The sequence below is a fragment of the Chiloscyllium plagiosum genome, unplaced genomic scaffold (assembly GCF_037043375.1).
Source record: "Chiloscyllium plagiosum isolate Xiang-an unplaced genomic scaffold, Cpla_swu_hap1 HiC_scaffold_2, whole genome shotgun sequence".
In the NCBI taxonomy this organism is placed as follows: domain Eukaryota; kingdom Metazoa; phylum Chordata; class Chondrichthyes; order Orectolobiformes; family Hemiscylliidae; genus Chiloscyllium; species Chiloscyllium plagiosum.
Genome location: NW_028270140.1, coordinates 128393161 through 128407524, shown reverse-complemented (window position 1 = coordinate 128407524; position 14364 = coordinate 128393161). Strand labels below are relative to the sequence as shown.

Here is a 14364-nt window from a genome sequence, read left to right as displayed (position 1 = left end):
GACCAATCAGAAAACTAACCCAACACAGTTGAGCAAATGAGCACAGCTAATAATAGAAGTATATCAATCAAGGGGAGATTAATGCACAAAATGAGGGCCTATGGATTTGGATAATATATGAATATGGATAGAGGATTGACAAATAGACAAGAGGCAAAGAGCAAAGATAAATAGGAGCAAGTCCAAGTTTACGGGCTGTGACTAGCAGAGTCCTGCAATGATCAATGCTGGGCCTTAGCTGTTTACAATATATAGTAATGCATTAAGTGAAGAAATAAAGAATAATGTATCTAAATTTGATGATGAATTTTTATTTTTTCCTAAAATGTGGATATCACTTGTTGTTCATGCCTCATGCCTTGAATTGAGTGGCTTGCAAAATGGTTATTTCAGAGGGCATTGAAGTTATTTATGGGGAAATGATGGCATAATGGTCATGTCTCTAAACTAGAAATTCAAAGATCAATGGTTAAGGTTTCTAGGGACACCATAGCAGATAATAAAATTTGAATTCAATAAAAATCTGGTATTAAAAGCTAGTCTAATGACAGCCATTGTCGCTGTCATGAAAAAATCTGGTTCACCAATGTTCTTTAGGAAATGCATGCTGATGCTGCTAGCTATTATGGCTTACATGTGACTCTAGACTCACAACAATGTAGTTAAGTTTTAATTACCCTCTGAAATTGCCTAGAGAGGCAATTAGTTCAAAAGCAACTAGCGATGCAATAAAAACTGGATTATCATATGATTGCACAGTCTGACTCGCAAATGTTTGATCAGAAAAGGCAGGGCACCCCATGAGGTACTATTGCCAGAGTGCAGAATTTATTTCCTTGTCTCTCTCTGCCACCAATCGATCTTGTAATTAAGGCATTTGGACTCAATGCATGATGCAGCTTGATGGACAAATTGTGTTATTTTGAGCAATAACATGCCATGAATATCAATGTTTCAAGGAAAGCTTCAAAGTACAGTGCATTGTTTTCTTTGCTCTATCCTAGAGCAATGACCGTTGGAGAGTTGAGAAGAGAGGACCGAGCACAGCAGGTGCTTTTTAGTCATTCAGAGAGGGTCCCATCCATTGTAGTTGGCTTTTGCAGTTTTGATTGAATTATGCTTGAATGCTTGTAGAGCTGGCTTCAAGAAGGAAACTAGCATTTGATTTGTTTGATTTGTCTGATGATCCTTCTATTGAACATGAAGAATGTTGTTGAGGTATATTCAAGAGTGTGAAGGGTCTTGACAAGTGTTTCCCTTTACTGTAGAATCTAGAACAAAGGGCCACAGTTTCAGAATAAGGGCCCAATCATTTATGACTGAAATGAGGAGAAATTTCTTCACTCAAGGGATTGGGAATTTTTTGAATTATCTATCCACGAGGGCAGTGGATGTACCATCTCAAATATATGTAAGGCTGAGACAGCAATATTTGGTGTCTCTCAGTGAATCAAGGTATATGAGGAGCAGATAGGAAAATGAAGTTGAAGCCTAATATTGATGAGGATTATGGTGAATGATGGAATAGGCTTGACAGGCTGTATGATCTTCTCCTATTTCTTCTCCCTATGTTGTCCCCTGTGTAAATAGGATACTTTCAGAACAGATCTAGCAATTCAAGACTGGGTATCCAGGTTCTAAGGAGAAAGTGAGGACTGCAGATGCTGGAGATCAAAGCTGAAAATGTGTTGCTGGAACAGCGCAGCAGGTCAGGCAGCATCCAGGGAACAGGAGAATCGACGTTTCGGGCATAAGCCCTATATCCAGGTTCTAAGGGCCATTAGCAACAGCAGAATTGTACTCAATCACAATTTGTAACCTTGTAGGCTGCCATAACCTTCATTATAACATTGTCATCATGACAGGCATTCAGCCCCGGTTCAATGGAGAGCATGCCTGAAGCAACATCAGACATGAAAATTAGACACCAATATGAAGTTACACTGGCAGGATCGAAATGGTGGAAGCAGCATGTGATAGGCTACTGGATCATATCAAAGCTGCAGTCCTTCCACAGTCAAGCATGAATTAATGAATGGAAGAGCAGGCTCCAAAAAGCTCCCCACCCTAAAAGACGGGGGTGCCTGGGACATCAGTACAAAAGACAACTTTAAAAATATTTGCAACCATCAACAAACATAAATACCGAGTGGATGATCCATCTCAGTCTTCTCCTGTGTTCTTTAGCTTTCAGATGTCAGTCTTCAGCCAATACGATTCAGTGCAATTGATTGATATCAGAATTGTAACTTAAATGGGTTTTACAAGGATGTTGCCAGGGTTTGATCCAAAGGGAGGGGCTGAATAGGTTGGGGCTATATTCCCTGGAGCATTGGAGGCTGAGGGGTAACCTTATAAAAGTTTATAAAGTCATGACGGGCATGGATAGAGTAAAAAGCCAAGGCCTTTTCCACATGGAGGCAAGTCTAAAACTACAGGGCAAAGGATTAAGTTGAGAGAGGAAAGATTTAGAAGGGACTCTTAGCAAAGATAAGTGGGAAATCGGAGGACTGGGAAGCTTTTAAAGAACAACAGAGGATAACTAAAAAGGAAATACGCAAAGAAAAAATAAGGTACGAAGGTAAACTGGCCAAAAATACAAAGGTGGATAGTAAAGGCTTTTTTAGGTATGTGAAAAGAAAAAAAATAGTTAAGACTAAAATTGGGCCCTTGAAGACAGAAACGGGTGAATTTATTACGGGGAACAAAGAAATGACAGAAGAGTTGAATTGGTACTTTAGATCTGTATTCACTGGGGAAGACACGAGCAATCTCCCAGATGTAATAGTGGCTGAAGAACCTGAACTGAAGGGAATTTATATTAGGCAGGAAATGATGTTGGAGAGACTGTTAGTCCTGAAGGCTGATAAGTCCCTGGGACCTGATGGTCTGCATCCCAGGGTACTGAAGGAGGTGGCTTTAGAAATCGTGGATGCATTGGTGATCATTTTCCAATGTTCTATAGATTCAGGATCAGTTCCTGCGGATTGGAGGGCAGCTAATGTTGTCCCACTTTTTAAGAAAGGAGGGAGAGAGAAAACAAAGAATTATAGACCAGTTAGTCTGACCTCAGTGGTGGGAAAAATGCTGGAGTCAATTATAAAGGACGAAATTACGACACATCTGGATAGCAGTAACAGGATAGGTCAGAGTCAGCATGGATTTATGAAGGGGAAATCATGCTTGACCAATCTTCTGGAACCTTTTGAGGCTGTAACTCTGAAGATGGACAAGGGAGATCCAGTGGATGTAGTATACCTGGACTTTCAGAAAGCCTTTGATAAAGTCCCACATAGGAGGTTAGTGAGCAAAATTAGGGCACATGATATTAGGGGCAAAATATTGACAGGGATTGAAAATTGGTTGGCTGACAGGAAACAAAGAGTGGTGATAAACGGCTCCCTTTCGGAATGGCAGGCGGTGACCAGTGGTGTGCCGCAGGGATCAGTGCTGGGACCGCAGCTTTTTACAATGTACATTAATGATATAGATGAAGGTATTAAAAGTAATATTAGCAAATTTGCTGATGACACAAAGTTGGGTGGCAGGGTGAAATGTGAGGAGGATGTTAGGAGAATATAGGGTGACCTGGACAGGCTAGGTGAGTGGACGGATGCATGGCAGATGCAGTTTAATGTGGATAAATGTGTGGTTATCCACTTTGGTGGCAAGAACAGGAAGGCAGATTACTACCTAAATGAAGTCAAGTTAGGTAAAGGGGCAGTACAATGAGATCTAGGTGTTCTTGTATATCAGTCAATGAAAACAAGCATGCAATACAGCAGGCAGTGAAGAAAGCTAATAGCATGCTGGCCTTCATAACAAAAGGAATTGAGTATAGAAGCAAAGAGGTCCTTACGCAGCTGTACGGGGCCCTGGTGAGACCGCACCTGGAATATTGTATGTATTTTTGGTCTCCAAATTTGAGGAAAGACATTCTGGCTATTGAGGGAGTGCAGTGTAGGTTCACGAGATCAATTCCCGGAATGGCGGGACTATGTTACGCTGAAAGATTGGAGCGACTGGGCTTGTATATGCTTGAGTTTAGAAGGCTGAGAGGGGATCTGATTGAGACATATAATATTATTAAAGGATTGGACACTCTGGAGGCAGGAAGCATGTTTCCGTTGATGGGTGAGTCCCGAACCAGAGGACACAGTTTAAAAATAAGGGGTAGGCCACTTAGAACAGAGTTGAGGAGAAACGTCTTCACCCAGAGAGTGGTGGGTGTATGGAATGCTCTGCCCCAGAAGGCTGTGGAGGCCAAGTCTCTGGATATTTTAAAGAAAGAGTTGGATAGAGCTCTTAAGGATAGTGGAATCAAGGATTATGGGGATAAGGCAGGAAGAGGAGACTGATTGAGGATGATCAGCCATGATCATAATGAATGGTGGTGCTGGCTGGAAGGGCAGAATGGCCTACTCCTGCACCTATTGTCTATTGTCTATTGATCCAAGGAGCAACATTTTCACTCAGAGGGTGGTGAGTGCATGGAATAGGCCTCCATAGGAGATGGTGGAGGCAGGTACAATTAAATTTAAAAGGCATCTGGATGGGTATTTGACTAGAAGAGTTTAGAAGGATATGCCCCAAATGCTGGAAAATGGAACGAGATTAATTTAGGATAATCAATTGGATTGAAGGGTCTGTTTCCACGCTGTACGTCTCTATGGCTCTGTAGCAGGGGCACTTAATAAGAAGGTACGAGTAGTAGGAGACATTATAATCAGGTACCGACGCAGTTCTCTGTAGCTGAGGAAAGTCTTGCAGGCTTTTTGTTTTGGTTTCTGAGTATCTGCTGATCCCTGGAAGGAACTTGCCCTGTGATGCACAGTTCCAGAGTTCTAGTTGTCATAGTCCATGTAGATACAATTACATAGACAGGGGCAAGGAAGGTGTTCGATGTAGGAAGTATGTGTAGTCTGGAGCAAAATTAAAATACAGAACCACAAAAATAATGATCTCTCACTTTCTTCTTTATGAAGTTGTTTATCTTTCTTTTAATATTTTATTTTTTCTTTTATAATTGCTTATTAATAATTTAATAACATTATTGTTTTAACATAATATTTAGTATTGTGTCACTCATTTCTATAACATCCACAGGTCAACTCTGAACCTAAGTGAGACCCCTCATTAGATTCGCACCCCACTGATGAAAGTAATTATCTTAACTTGGTTGTTAGTGTAGCCATTGGCATACACAAGCATTCAGTGCTGCTAATTGGTCAGTAGCATTCACGCATCTCCAATTTTACAACAGAACATGCCTGCATTGCAGCAAGACCTGGACGATATTCAAGGTTGCCCTGATAATTGGCAAGTAACATTCATGTCCTATAAGTATCAGACAATGTCCATCTCCAACAAAAGGAAATTTAAGTGTCTCCAACTGGCAGTCAATGGCATTATCACTGCTAATTCCCACACTATCGCATTCCTTTGACCAGAAATTTAACTGGATCACTTATGTGAATACAAAAGAATTTCAAGATTCAGAATTCTAATGTAAGTAACTTACCTCTTGACTCTCCAACATTTGCACACCATCTGCAAGTCAGGAGTGTGATTGAATGATTTCCACTTGGAAGAATGCAGATCCAACAATGGACAAGAAGCTCAAAAATACCCAGTTCAAATCAACTTTTTGATTAACATCTCATCCACACCCTATCCTGACATGGAATTATTGTCTTATTCCTTTACTGTTGCTGGGCTGGAGCAATTCAAGAACCGAGACTTAACAGCACCTTCTCAAGGGCAAGTGTGATGGGCAACAAATGGTCACCTTGCCAACATTTTGAATTTTATCATGGGATGTGAGCAGATTATGAGAGAATGTCACATTCAGATCTCTCTGCATGCTATTGGAATAGACACCGGATGATCATGCCAGTGCCTTGCTAAGTGTAGGATGTCATGTGAGGGATGGAGAGAGATGGTGATGTAGTGGTAATTTAATCCAAAAGCCAAGATGTGTGGTCTGGAATTATAAGTTCAAATCCTAATTTGGCAGTTTGTGGAATTTGAATTCAATCAATAAATCTGGAAAGGAAAGCTAATATCAGTAGTGGTAACATTGAAATGTTACAGATTATTGTTGTTACATATACATCTGATTTACTAATGTCTGGTAGTGAAGTAATACCTACCAGTCTTACCTGGTGAGGGCTACGTGTGACTCCAGACCCATTGCAAAGTGGTTGACTCTTCCCTCTGAAAGGGGCTAGCATGCCAGTAAGTTCGAGGGCAGTTAGGAATGGGCAGTAAATGCTGGCCTTACCAGTGACACCTGTATTCCATGATACAATAAAAAGATGCTGGAAGTAACTGCCAGTGTGATCCACTGCATTTTATAGCTTTGCTGAGGCTAACACTATGGAGAAAGTGAGGGCTGCAGATGCTGGAGAGTCAGAGTCGAAAAATGTGGCGCTGGAAAAGCACAGCAGGTCAGGGTGCATCGGAAGAGCAGGACAGTCGACGTTTCGGGCATAAACCCTTCATCAGAAATGTAGGGGAGGGGATGGGGGCTGAGAGATAAATAGGAGGGTGGGGCTGGGGCTGGGGAGGAAGGTAGCTGGGAAAGCGATGGGTAGATGCAGGTTGGGTGATTGTGATAGGTCAGTGAGGAGCAATATACTTGTGTGTGGTTTTAATGTTCAAGAGTTGTACTAATCAGCTGGTAACCCATGTTACCAGCTATCATGTAAATATCATTCGGGGTGTAGAGAGGGGAATTCAAACCTAAGAAATGGACATGTTTGACCTAGCATAGATTAAAGAGAAATCAGAGTTCCAACTCAAACTGGCTTTCAACCCACTCACTTTTGAATTTAACTGGATGTAAGGTAGACAGGTGGTCAACCCATCTGAAAGAAACAGATTTAATATAGAGCTATGAGCCTCTGTGCTCCATTTAACTTTTTAATTTCAGCTCAAAAGTCTAGTCTCCTGAGCACTTAGGGACCCAGGAGCTACATCCAATGGAGGCAACTAAAGATCTATGGGCTAAGTGATTTTAAATCTACATTCTGTATAACAATGGAGGAAATCTGCGTTCACCTCTGAATTTACCACTCAATCGGCCAATCAATCTAGCCAGATCTCTGAGCCCTTTTTCCTCATTCCCATCTCAGCTTGTCCGCAGTCACCATCCCAAAGCTTCTAAGCCTCTCCCCCCACGCCTCTGATCCCTGCTCCCCCTACCACGAGGCACTAACCTCTCCTCTGAGACCAATGTCTTCCTTCCCTCACTCTGATTTCTTCCCTGAGGTTTTCCCAATGAGGCCTCATATGTTCCATATTATGACTGGCAGCCTATTTGATAAGCCACACCCTAACCCCTCACCCCAGTGACTGATAACCAAAAATTGATGGTTAAATATTAAAGAAAGCAGAATGAAAGCCAATCAAGTTCTTTCCAATGAGCACCCCTGACCTTAACAGTTTGACTATCTTGGAAATCAGACAATAAAGTAGTGAAGGGATATTCAGCTGCTGTTTTTATTGCGGTACTTTGTGAAGCACATGTACTCGACACTCAAGTTCTTATTTGATTTGAAGTACAGAAACATTGTAAGCGTTCTGTGCATCTGAAAATTAAGTTCCATTCCAGCCACAGTTCTATCCATGCATGAAGTCAGGTTGTGGTAGTGTTAAACACCGTCTGGTCTCTGAGGGAGGCATATGCCATAAGCCTCCAATCCCATCAAGAATTCTTCATCTTTCCAATCGACAGCCTGAAATATAAGAGATAAAATGGCCCTTAGAATAAATGTTATTTCAGTAATAGAGTAATCCTATTTATTTTAGAGATGAACAATGTTTAAGGAGAAAGTGAGGTCTGCAGATGCTGGAGATCAGAGATGGAAATGTGTTGCTGGAAAAGCGCAGCAGGTCAGGCAGCATCTAGGGAACAGGAGAATCGACGTTTCGGGCATTAGCCCTTCTTCAGGAATGAGGAAAGTTGGTCCAGCAGGCTAAGATAAAAGATAGGGAGGAGGGACTTGGGGGAGGGGCGTCGGAAATGTGATAGGTGGAAAGAGGTCAAGGTGAGGGTGATAGGTCAGACTGGGGTGGGGGCGGAGAGGTCGGGAAGAAGATTGCAGGTTAGGAAGGCGGTGCTGAATTTGATGGATTTGACTGAGACAGGCTGGGGGGAGGGGAAATGAGGAAACTGGTGAAATCCGAGTTCATCCCTTGTGGTTGGAGGATTCCTAGCCGGAAGATGAGGCGTTCTTCCTCCAACCGTCGTTTCGCTGTGGTCTGACGATGGAGGAGTCCAAAGACCTGCATATCCTTGGTGGAGTGGGAGGGGGAATTGAAATGTTGAGCTACAGGGTGGTTGGGTTGGTTGGTCCGGGTGTCCCAGAGGTGTTCCCTGAAACGCTCCGCAAGTAGGCGGCCCGTCTCCCCAATATAGAGGAGGCCACATCGGGTGCAAAGGATGCAATAGATGATATGTGTGGAGGTACAGGTGAATCTGTGGCGGATATGGAAGTTTCCTTTGGGGCCTTGGAGGGAGGTGAGGGGGGAGGTATGGGCACAAGTCTTGCACCTCCAGCGGTTGCAGGGGAAGGTGCCGGGAGTGGAGGTTGGGTTGGTGGGGGGTGTGGATCTGACGAGGGAGTCACGGAGGGAGTGGTCTTTACGGAATGCTGATAGGGGAGGGGAGGGAAATATATCCTTGGTGGTGGGGTCCGTTTGGAGGTGGCGGAAATGGCGGCGGATGATGCGCTGTACATGGAGGTTAGTGGGGTGGTAGGTGAGGACCAGTGGTGTTCTGTCCTGGTGGCGGTTGGAGGGGCGGGGTTCAAGGGCGGAGGATCGGGAAGTGGAAGAGATGCGGTGGAGGGCATCGTCGACCACGTCGGGGGGGGAAATTGCGGTCCTTGAAGAAGGAGGCCATCTGGGATGTGCGTTTTTGGAACTAGTCCTCCTGGGAGCAGATGCGGCGGAGTCGAAGGAATTGGGAGAATGGGATGGCGTTTTTACAGGGGGCAGGATGGGAGGAGGTGTAGTCCAGGTAGCTGTGGGAGTCGGTTGGTTTGTAGTAGATGTCCGTGTTGATTCGGTCGCCTGAGATAGAAATAGAAAGGTCGAGGAAGGGGAGGGAGGAATCTGAGACTGTCCAGGTGAATTTGAGGTCAGGGTGGAAGGTGTTGGTGAAGTGGATGAACTGTTCAACCTCCTCGTGGGAGCACGAGGCGGCGCCGATACAGTCATCGATGTAGCGGAGGAAAAGGTGGGGGGTGGGGCCAGTGTAGTTGCGGAAGATGGATTGTTCCACATATCCTACGAAGAGGCAGGCATAGTTGGGGCCCATGCGGGTGCCCATGGCTACTCCTTTCGTTTGGAGGAAGTGGGAGGATTGGAAAGAGAAGTTGTTCAGGGTGAGGACCAGTTCAGTCAGTCGAAGGAGGGTGTCTGTGGAAGGGTACTGGTCCTATTCTCTATCCCTAGCTCTGTAGCCCTCTTGTGTGTAATCTGCATCGGTTTGTGAAATGAATTGTGGCTCATAGTCTGAATTCAAAATGACTAGTTGATTTAAAATCAGCACAGACATCATTGTTTCATCACAGTGTTCTTATACTGTTAGCTATAATTATCAATCACCACTATTATGGACTTTTTTGGTGGAAGTTGGCTGACAAAGTCAACTACTACATGCTTTATTAGTCCAACTGGTAACAGTGACCTGTGTACTGGTGCTGCTAGATTGGGACTGCTGATTGCTGACATTATAATGTGCTTTGACAAACATGGTCCACTTTTTTCTCGATTCCTGGCCATAATACTTTAATCTGTATGTTCTGTTTAGTACCAACTACTCTCAAGTGACCCCCATAAATTAGTGTCACTGGTCTACTTATGCTGTGTGGTGCCATTAGTCTGTAGTCTCTGAGAACACACTTTCTAACTGTGCATTGTCAATATTATACGGCATTATGCACCTTGAATGATTACTTCTCCAGCTTGGATTCTCTGTTATGACATCGAGTTCTGGATCTTTGTCTGATTCTCTTTTAATCTCTCTGGTTGTCATTGCTCTGAGTGTATCATGAGTTGTCAACAATGATCCTGGGTCATCAGCATGCATTTATGCTAACATTGCCCCTAATCCTACTGTATTATTAGCTATAATGGCATTTTTTGGTTCATCTGAATCACCGTATCCCAGGGATTTACACTTTTCCTACAAAACACAGAATGCAGCTTTGTTTGTCATCAAATCTGAACTATTCACCTTTTGTGGTCAACTTGCACAATGGATCGGGGTTTGCAATATTTGCACAACAAGTTCTTTAAAATGTCTCGCTTTGCTGGGTTTTTGTGATTCATGTTCTGCTACCCTTGTTGGATTGATGTGCTCATGGGTTTATCCCAGTTAGCTCAGTTACATCCAGCAAATACTTGCCTGCATTTACCATCAATCCTACTAACTGCAATTTGGCCAATATTAATCTCAGTCCCTCACCATGATCCTCTATGTTGTTTCCATCAATAAAGTTGTAAATACTGCTTATTTTTAATATTGCTCAGATGACATACATTTTGAAGGGTATTGAAAAAAATTCTTTTCAGGTTTTCTGCACATACCTGGTGTAGTTTCATTAAAAGTTCACTGTGGAAATCAGTTTTTTTAGCCAAGGCTTTGTATGAATCACATGACAATTGGTGTTAACTAGGCAGAAGTGGGTACTGCAGATGCTGGAAGTCAGAGTTTAGATTAGAGTGATGCTGGAAAAGCACAGCAGGTCAGGCAGCATCCAAAGAGCAGGAAAATCAATGTTTCGGGCAAAAGCCCTTCATCAGGAGTGAAGGCAGGGAGACTCTGAGGTGGAGAGATAAATGGGGGGGGGGGGGGGGGGAGGGTGCAGTGGGGCTGGGGAGAAGGTAGCCAAGAGTACAATAGGTGGATGGAGGTGGGGATGATAGGTCAGAGAGGAGGGTGGAGTGGATAGGTGGAAAGGAAGATAGGCAGGCAGAACAGGTCATGAGGATGGTACTGAACTGGAAGGTAGGAACTGGGGTAAGGTGGGGCGAGGGGAAATGAGGAAACTGGTGAAGTCTACATTGATGCCCTGGGGTTGATGTGTTCCGAGGCGGAAGATGAGGTGTTCTTCCTCCAGGCGTCGGGTAGAAAGGGAATGGTGGTGGAAGAGGATCTTCATGTCCTCGGCAGAGTGGGAGGGGGAGTTGAAATGTTGGGCCACTGGGCGGTGGGGTTGATTGGTGCGGGTGTCCCAGAGATGTTGCCTAAAGCACTCTGTGAGAAGGCAATGAAGAGGAGACTGCATCGGGAGCAAAGGATACAATAAATGACATTGGTGGATGTGCGGGTAAAACTTTGGATGTGGAAGACTCCTTTGGGGCTTTGGAAGGAGGTGAGGAAGGAGGTGTGGGCGCAGGTTTTGCAATTCTTATGGTGACAGGGGAAGGTGCCAGGAGGGGAGGGTGAGTTGTTGGGGGTTGTGAACCTGACCAGTTAGTCACGGAGTGGTGTTAACTGCTTGCTTGCTTTGCTATTGACCCTGTTGGGGCTGCTTTTGAAAGGTGACTGGCTTGGAGAGGTCCTTGCTTTTTCTAGTTCAGTTGCAAAGAAGCTTGCTAGGTACAAACGTGGTTGGAGGAAAGCAGCTAGCCTAGCTGATGTCTTTCATTTCTGAAAAGAAAACCTTCTTATTGACTTCAGGGAAACCTATTTATTTTTTTGAAAGAGTGATTGAGGGAGCAGCTGAAGATTGTACTTCCTGTGCAAGATGGGTTGCAGATCTTCAGAGACAACTGTATATGATTATGACCAACACACATACCAGAACATCACAGCAACAATCTCTAGAGCATCCTATGCTTTATCCATTCATGTTCTTGGCCAGAGGCCTTTTCTTGAAGAGTGTCTGTGTGTCTGTCAATGTCTGTGTTTTGAATTTGAATAGGAATTTATACTTCTATGCTATTGACTGTGCATGTTAACCGGTTATTGCATCTTTATTGAATAAACTTTGTTAATAAACCCAGAACCAAGTTTATTAAGAAACTTGGTGGATCTTTTCATTTTAAAGCTGATAAAGATGAGATATTTAATTGGTCAACTTGCTGATTTGAAAAAGCATCTTTTTGTTGTGGCCAAGGGAGTAGTGGGACTAGGGAGACGTGCCCTCCCCACCCCCCCCCACCCGCCAGTCTCAGTTATAAAATAATGATATTCTTTGAGATCTTTGTTATTCCTAGAATCCCCCTTATCACGTTATGGTTTTGATTTGGTAAACATCTGGTGCAGCATTAATGCCAAATAACAATTCCTTGTGTCGGTAAAATTCACAACAAATGACAAAAGACTTCTGCCCTGAATCAGGATGAAGCTCCAGTTGGTGGCATTCCCATTTAAATCTCATTTGGAAAATATCATTCCTTTTGACAGCTCTGAAAAGACTTTCTCCACAGTGGGAATTTGGTGACATGCTTACATCAGCACTTCATTCACACATTGCACATAAACACAGATACTGATCTTACTATTTGGTTAAGACCCAATAATCCTGGGGCTGGTCCTTTAAATCACCCTGTAATAGCTTAATTGATCTGTTCCTTGTTCTTTGCCTCAACTTCTCCTTTCAAACAAAAAGATGTTCTATGTATGGGCTGAGCTACAAACTTCACATTTGCAGATTGTGCAACTTCCCAATTGCGCAAAACATTGGTCCAAATTGCTCGCAAAACTTTGCAAGGATTTCACATAGTTCACATACAATCTGATATCTAGCAACCCAAAGGCTTAGGCAGTTTCTGTATTCAGAAGGAGTGCACCATTCTTTTCAACCACCATGAATTCTGCCTCTAGCCCCAGTCTATAGCTCACATATTTGCAGTGAAGCATCCAATAGCTTTGTCTGGAATAAACCGTTAAGAGACAAGGACTAACCTAGACAGGAATTGAAAGCAACTAGCAATATCTGGGAGAAGAAGCCAAAGCTCCATAAACAATACTGTTTTAACGACCTGCTCTTACAGCCATTGTATTTATTGGCTACGCCAGCTCAGTTTCAGGTCCATGGTAACCCATCTTGATAATGTGCTATTCAGTGATTATAACACCATTGAAAGTCAAGGGGAGATTGCTAGATTACCTCTTATTGAAATAGTCATTGTCTGATGTTTTGTGCCGCATATGGATCAAAGCTGGATACTGACCAAGTCTTGCTGCAATTGAATGTGGACTGCTTCTGTGTCTGAAGAGTCATGGTGTTAAATATAGTGAAATCTTCAGTGAACACCTCCACTGAAATGATTTATGAGGATGTTACTGGGACTGGAGGGTTTGAATTACAGGGAGAGGCTGGGAAGTCTGGGTCTATTTTCACTGGAATGTAGGAGGTTGAGAGGTGATCTTATACAGGTTTATAAAATCATGCTGGGCATAGATAAGGTAAATAACAAAGATATTTTCCCTACGGTAGGTGAGTTCAAAATTAGAGGGTATATTTTTAAGGTGAGAGACAAAAGCTTTGAAAGGGATCTGAGGGGCAACATTTTCACACAGAAGGTGATTTGTATATGGAATGAGCTGCCAGAGGAATTGGTAGATGCAGGTATAGTTACAACATTTAAAAGACATTTGGACAGGTGCATGACTAAAAGGTTTACAGGAATATGGGCCAAATGCAGGCAAGTGCGACTGGTTTATTTTGGGAACATGGTCATGTGTACTAGTTGGACCAAAGGGTCTGTTTCCATGCTGTATGACTCTATGACTCTGACTCTATATGATGGCAGGAAGGTTGTTGATGAAGCAGCTGAAGATATTGGGCCAAGGACATTACCTGGACAATCTTCAGCATAGATGTCTTGGAACTGTGATGACTGACACAACAACCTCAACCACCTTCCTTTATGCTAGGAATGTCTCCAAGCAGTGAAGAGCTTTCTCCCTGATAGTATTGGCTCCAGTTCTACTTGGGCTCATAGATGCCACATTCAATGAAATGCAGTCATGATGTCAAAGGCTGTCACTCTCACCTCACCTCTGCAATAAAGCTCGTTTGTCCATGTTCAAACCAAGGCTGTAATGAGATCAGGAGCTTAGTGGCCCTCTTGATACCTACTGGGGATCATGGAGCAGGTTAGTGTTGCATATGAAAGCACTGTTGATGACACCTTCCATCACTTTTCTGGCAATCGAGTACACTGATGGCCAGGTTGGATGTATCCTGCTTTTTGTGAACAGGACATCCTGGGCAATTTTTCACATTGTTGGGATGATGCCAGTGTTGTAACTGTACTGGAATAGCTTGGCTAGGGGCACAATCCTTCAATACAGAATGTTTTCAGGGCTCATAGCTTTTCCAATCTGTTTTCAGGGCT

The 14364-nt window shown here is 43.4% G+C and overlaps 1 protein-coding gene across 1 annotated transcript in view; it reads right to left on the bottom strand.

Moving 5' to 3' along the window:
• Positions 1-7526: 7526 nt before the first annotated feature.
• Positions 7527-14364, bottom strand: part of LOC122565351 (ufm1-specific protease 2-like) — a 63656-nt gene continuing 56818 nt past the window's right edge. Inside the window, exon 10 of the mRNA XM_043721235.2 lies at positions 7527-7739. Coding sequence (XP_043577170.1) covers positions 7656-7739 — 84 coding nt within the window. The 3' untranslated portion in view covers positions 7527-7655. The remainder of the gene's footprint in view (positions 7740-14364) is intronic.